Consider the following 6000-nt stretch of genomic DNA (forward strand, 5'->3'; position numbering starts at 1 on the left):
GTGCTGCCACACCAAAGGCCAAAAGCAATGGGTCCAACTGATGATGGGGGGACTGAAACCTCCAAAACTATGACCTAAAATAAAACTTTTTTGTTTAGAAGTTCATTCTCTCAGATATTTATTATAATGGCAAAAAGCTAACTAGCACAACTAGTAACCCTCCTTGTGGCTGATTAATACTCTATTGTGTGTGCTGATGGGCATTTGGATGGCTTCCATCTTTTGACTATTACAAATAATGCCACTATAAGCATTTATGAACAAGTTTTTAAGTATATATTTTCGATTCTCTTGGAAATAAACCTAGGAGTAGAATTTCTGGGTCATATGGTACTTCTATGATAAATTATTGGAGGAACTGACAGTTTTGGAAAAGCAACTGCACCAATATACCTTCCCATCAGTAGCGCATGTGTTTTGCAATTTTTTCCCACATCTCTGCCAACACTTGCCATAATTTAACTTTTTGATCCTGGCTATCCTACTGTGTATCAACTGGTATCTTATCAAGATTTTGATTTGCATGTCCCTTAATGATTAATTTTGTCAAACATCTTTTCATGAACTTGTTGCTGATTCGTATATACTCCTTGGAGAAATATCTATTCAGATACTTTGCTCATTTAAAAATTACATGGCCTTTTATTATAATTGAGTTGTAAGAATTAATTAAATACTCTGGATAAAACTCTCTTATTTGATATATGGTTCTCATCCTGTCAGTTGCCTTTTCACTTTTGACTTTTTCCTTAAAGTACAAACATTTTTAATTTTGATGAAGTCCAATTTATTTATTTTATTTTGCTCCCTATGCTTATGGAATAATAGTCATGAAATCATTGTCAAGTTCAATGTAATGAAATTTTCCACTTTTGCTTTCTTCGAGAGTAGTATAGTTTTGTCTCATATCTAGGTCTTTAAGTCATTTTGAAATAATTTTTGCTTAGTAAGATTTGAAAAATATCCTTTTTCATATAGATACCCTGTTTTACCAGGTGCCGAGATTTTAAACACATGATTTAAAGTAGTGTTGTATTGAATTTTTCCATTCTTTAATTATAGAAGCACAGCAGTCTTGGCTTCATGACAAGTTCTGCCCAGTGAAATCTGACAACAGCTGATTACACTCTTCTCCTACTGCCTTGAAACCAGTCCATACCCTGTTAGAGGTTGCCCCGTTAGCCTGGGCTATACTAAAGACTACAAGGAGCAGAGGGGCAACTGACCCTGTAGACAAATAATGGGAACCAAAATAAACATTTGTTATCACAAACCACAAAGATGCTAAGGTTGGTCGTTATTGTAACATAACTAACCTATCCTGACTAATACAAGAATGAATAACAAGTAATTCAGACAAAGATATGCAATTAGCATTTCATGAGTTAGTAGTATAGGCTGTTTAGGATAGCAGTTAAGGGATGAACTCCAGAGACCTCTGTACTAACAATGCAATCTTGAGTAAGTCAGTTACCATCTATATTCACAGCTACTTGGGTAGTAATAGAAATAACCTATATAGATTTTTTTCCTTTTTTTATTAAAATATTTTTTATTTTTACAGATACATTTTGATTCATTATACGCAAATGGGGTACAACTTTTCATTTCTATGGTTGTACACAACGTATATTCACGCCATTCATGTATATACAGATGTTTTATGGCTGAAATGAGCTCTTCTTTGTTTACAAATAAAAAGTTAAGTACCATATTTAAACATTATATCTTAGGTTAGGTTCCCAGCAGGCCAAGAACTTAAGAGTCATCACTGCATTAGTAAATACATTGCATGAGAGCGGGTATGAGTGACAAAGGATGCGAAGCTGAGAAGCCTATAAAACCAATAAAAGTTTGCATTGTAAACTTGATGTTACTAAGTGAAACTTAGTACTTGATCTTTGGGTCTACCTACTCTAAGATATGTATAAATTGTATCTCATGACTGTTCTGCTAAAGGGAAAAATTATTTACTGTCTTCTACTTTCAAAAATTTACCCAATGGTTAGTAACTCCCCAGAATTTCTGGGTTGTTCAAGCATGGGCTTGGATGTCAAGTGGGTCCTTTTTGATGAAGTCAAAAGGGGAGGCCTAGGGCCAGATGTTAGAGGTGCTTCTGAGAATAATATGAAATATCATTTGCTAATATCATTCTAGTTTTGTACTATACTAAACAAGTATTTACTTAATAAATTTAGGGAATTGTGGAGAAGTAAGAAACTATTGCCCTGAAAGCTGAAGGTAAGAGAGTCAAGACACTGGTTCCTAGTACACAAATAAAGTAGGTACTATATGTCAGAACAGACTTCCTTACAATGGATAGCTTCTTCTCCTCTTCCAAGAGTGATATTTTCTCTATATCAGACATTGTAACTCAGGTAATAAGGTTATGTTAGTATATAGTCCCATATACACACACTTCCATTTCTTAATATTCTTCTTTTTTGGGAGGATGGATATCCGGGATTGAATTCAGGGGCACTCAACCACTGAACCACATCCCCGGCTCTATTTTGTATTTTATTTAGAGACAGGGTCTTATTGAAGTGTTTAGTGCCTCACTTTTGCTGAGGTTGTCTTTGAACTCTATCCTCCTGCCTCACCTCCCAAGCCACTGGAATTACAGGTGTGCACCACTGTGCCTAAATTAATATTCTTCTTGAGCTCCCAGTTTCTATGTTAAACGCTGAAAAGATTTCCCAACATGTTTGGATTTCACATTAGCCTCCACTTAACCAAATATTTCCCCAGTTGGAGAAATATATGTGTATAATCAAATAAGTCTTTATGGGTCTTTAAAGCAAGTGGGAAATTGAATTAATTCATCTTTTAAGATGTGTAAGAGATGCAATTCTTTATTTTGTATAGGAAATACATACAAATAGTTACAAAAATAAGAATATTAAAAGGCATACAATGAAAACCTCACTGCTGCCCCCACCCCGCCTGTCCACTCCCACTACCACAATCCCATGGCAATCAATTATTACTTTCTTAACCTACCTTCCACAAGCAAACATGGCATCTATGAATATGCGACTCATTTCTACCCCTAACATAAAAGTTTGAATATTAAATTCAATGTACTTCGTTCTTCTCACTTAACAGTATAACCTGGAGATCATTTCTAGTCATTGCAGAAAAAATACTCATTCCTGTTACAGCTGCTTGCAATTTCAGCATATGAATAAAATACTTTTTAAACAGTCCCATATTGACATTTCACTCAGTATCAATATGTGGTTGTTAGTAGATGCTGTACTGGATAAAACTGTGTCTGTGTCATAAGAAATGGAAGCATTGATTGGGAACACCATGAACTGAACCGGGGGAAGGGTGAGACTGGGTCATGCTGGAAAGAGCAGCACTGGAAAGCTGGACCATGGCATGGAGGCCTGGGGCTTGTGAGGAGGGAAGGAAAAGAAGAGCCCAGGAACCCCTTGCAGAGTTGGAGCAACCAAAAGAACAACACAAAGAGAAATCAGGAAAGAGAGTGGGCAGGAGGGAACAAACAAATGGGAAGGGAGCAAAGAAGTGTCGTGGACCTTCCGGAGAAGGAAGACCGGGAAACGCAGGGAGAGGGACCAGAGGCTGCCTCTTCCTCTGCCCTCACACTGCCCTATTCAGCCTGGGGACACAGCAAGCCCAGCTCTCCCTTCAGTTCCCAGAATACAACTCCATCGCCCACAAGCTTTGTGGCAGCAGCATGACCCTGGTGTTAGAAGACAAAGGAATACCTCCCGACCTAGCTCCTCCTCAACTCTCTGAGAAAGCCCACGTATTAGAGGTGTGTAGATATTCAAAAATGACCACCTCTGGGATTGTAAAAATGTCCAGAAAGTAAAAATGACTTTACTTTCTTAACCCTACCAGCCAAGGAAACAGAGTAGTACTACAGGAAGAGGGCGTTTAGAATAAAATCAAGAAAGCATGCTTGAGCAGAAAAGGCATAAGAAGCTTTACACGATCCACAGGAAGCGCAGTACGATTTCAGGAAGAGGATTCAGAACCGTGGGATCAAGGAGTCATTCAATTCTGCAGTCAGAGAATACTGTTCCTTATCTTTCCTGTTTAGAAATCATACATATTAGTTTTATATTAAAATATTTAATTTTTCATGTGAAATATAACTTGAGAAAGTATATATGTGTATATATATCAAAAATAATAAATTTCAAATGACAAATAACCATGTTAAAAAGTCATAACTTAAAAGTCTTATATTAAACACAGATTATTTAATAATGATAATGATTATGATGCAGTTCAAAGATAAGTAAATCCTTCCCACATTGTGCTAGAATCCACAGTAAGTGTTTGCCATGTGAAATGCCCCAGGGTAAGGCTAGTGCCTGAATAGTTGACAACAATGTTTCACTCCATCCCAAAGGGCCTCTTTGACTTTGTCGTTGCGGAGGGTGAAGATGAAAGGGTTCAGGAAAGGGGTCACCACGGAAACCATCAGGGATACCACCCTGTTGTACTCAGCTGCCTGCGTTTGCTTGGGTTTCACGTAGAGGAACAGGCAGCTGCCGTAGCCAATCACAACACAGGTGAAGTGGGAGGCACAGGTGGAGAAGGCTTTCCTCCGACCAGAGGCCGAGGGGATCTTGAGGATGGTGGAGATGATGTAGGTGTAAGAGACAATTGTAGGAATCAAAGAACCAAAAAGAACAAAAATGGCCATTAAGAAAAGGACAAACTCTGTGAACGCAGTATCATCGCAGGATAGTTTGAGCAATTGCCCTCGATCACAGAAAAAATTGTTCACCACATTTGATTTGCAGTAGGTAACCTGAAATGTGGCATAAACTGGCCAAATTTGAAAAAGGAACCCAAACACCCACGACACAATGACCACAGAGTTGCAGGTGCGGCTGCTCATGATGATGTTGTACCTCAAAGGGTTACACACGGCCACGTAACGGTCCACAGCCATGGCTCCAAGCAGAGTAAACTCTGTGGTCCCCACCGCAAGGTACAGGAAGAGCTGGACAACACAGCCCGTCAGAGATATTGTCTGCATCCCAGGGAGCAGCAGTCCCCAAAGCATCACAGGTACAACTATGGTTGTGACCAGGATCTCCAGGACAGAGAGGTGGACAAGGAAGAAGTACATGGGGGACTGGAGACGTCTGTCCACACAGACAATCGTGATGATGACCATGTTTCCCATTAGCGTCACTAAGTAGAAGAAGCAGAAGATAGCAAAAAGGATATGGTGTAGATCTTCAGAGCCAGGGAAGCCAAGTAGATAAAATATCGTGGCACTAGAATTATTCCCCAACATTTAGTTCTGAGTTCCTCGTGTAATCTAGAGCAAGACAGAGAGAACGCTGCTTCTCATCTCAGTCCCATAGAGCAACTTGTAAAATTCCACACCAACTCTTCTGTGACCACCTATTTTCTCCAGAATTCTTGGAAAACTGAAGAGTATGAGAAAACACAAACAAGGGCCCCGAGCTCCTTAGCATTTCTGGGCTCCTTCCCTCACCTCATTCAGGCCTTCCCACAAATGCTTCCTCTTCATAGCCCATCTCCCCTCATCCTCTCCACAACATAGCTCACCTTCACTCTCTAACCTCTATTACATGGTATTTTTCTTACCTCTGGATCTCATCAATATCTCAAATCATATACTTGTTTATTAATTTATATTCAAAATCCCAAATTTAATTAAAATACCTCAAAGTTAGGTTCTTCTCTATCTCATTCACTTTGTCTTTCCTGTATCACCAATGTCAAGAAGCACTCTATAAATATTTTAAATGAATACATCAATGAAAAATTTAGATTAAAAAATCAGTGTGAACAGAGATTACTCAGCCTGACAGGTTTTCTTCTGTTCACTCCTCTTAAAAGTGCTGTCCCGTCAACCTGCAGTCTCTGTTGCTGGAGATCCCCTACAAAATTGCAAGCAGACACCGGAAGAACAGGCAGAAGTGAGAGGCAGGAACACAAGTAAAGGCAGAGCGCTGCGCCTGCCACACCAGGCAGAGA

The 6000-nt window shown here is 39.1% G+C and overlaps 1 protein-coding gene across 1 annotated transcript; it reads right to left on the bottom strand.

The window, feature by feature from the left end:
* Positions 1–4317: 4317 nt before the first annotated feature.
* LOC124991905 (olfactory receptor 9A4) lies at positions 4318–5534 on the bottom strand. The gene has a single exon (XM_047562789.1). It carries the CDS (start codon positions 5288–5290, stop codon positions 4346–4348), a length of 945 nt encoding a protein of 314 aa, XP_047418745.1. The 5' UTR covers positions 5291–5534; the 3' UTR covers positions 4318–4345.
* Between the last annotated feature and the right edge of the window lie 466 nt (positions 5535–6000).

The sequence above is a fragment of the Sciurus carolinensis genome, chromosome 8 (genome assembly GCF_902686445.1).
Source record: "Sciurus carolinensis chromosome 8, mSciCar1.2, whole genome shotgun sequence".
In the NCBI taxonomy this organism is placed as follows: domain Eukaryota; kingdom Metazoa; phylum Chordata; class Mammalia; order Rodentia; family Sciuridae; genus Sciurus; species Sciurus carolinensis.

Bases quoted from the DNA above. Each gene is read 5' to 3' on its own strand.
- LOC124991905 (XM_047562789.1), bottom strand. From the start codon at position 5,290: ATGTTGGGGAATAATTCTAGTGCCACGATATTTTATCTACTTGGCTTC.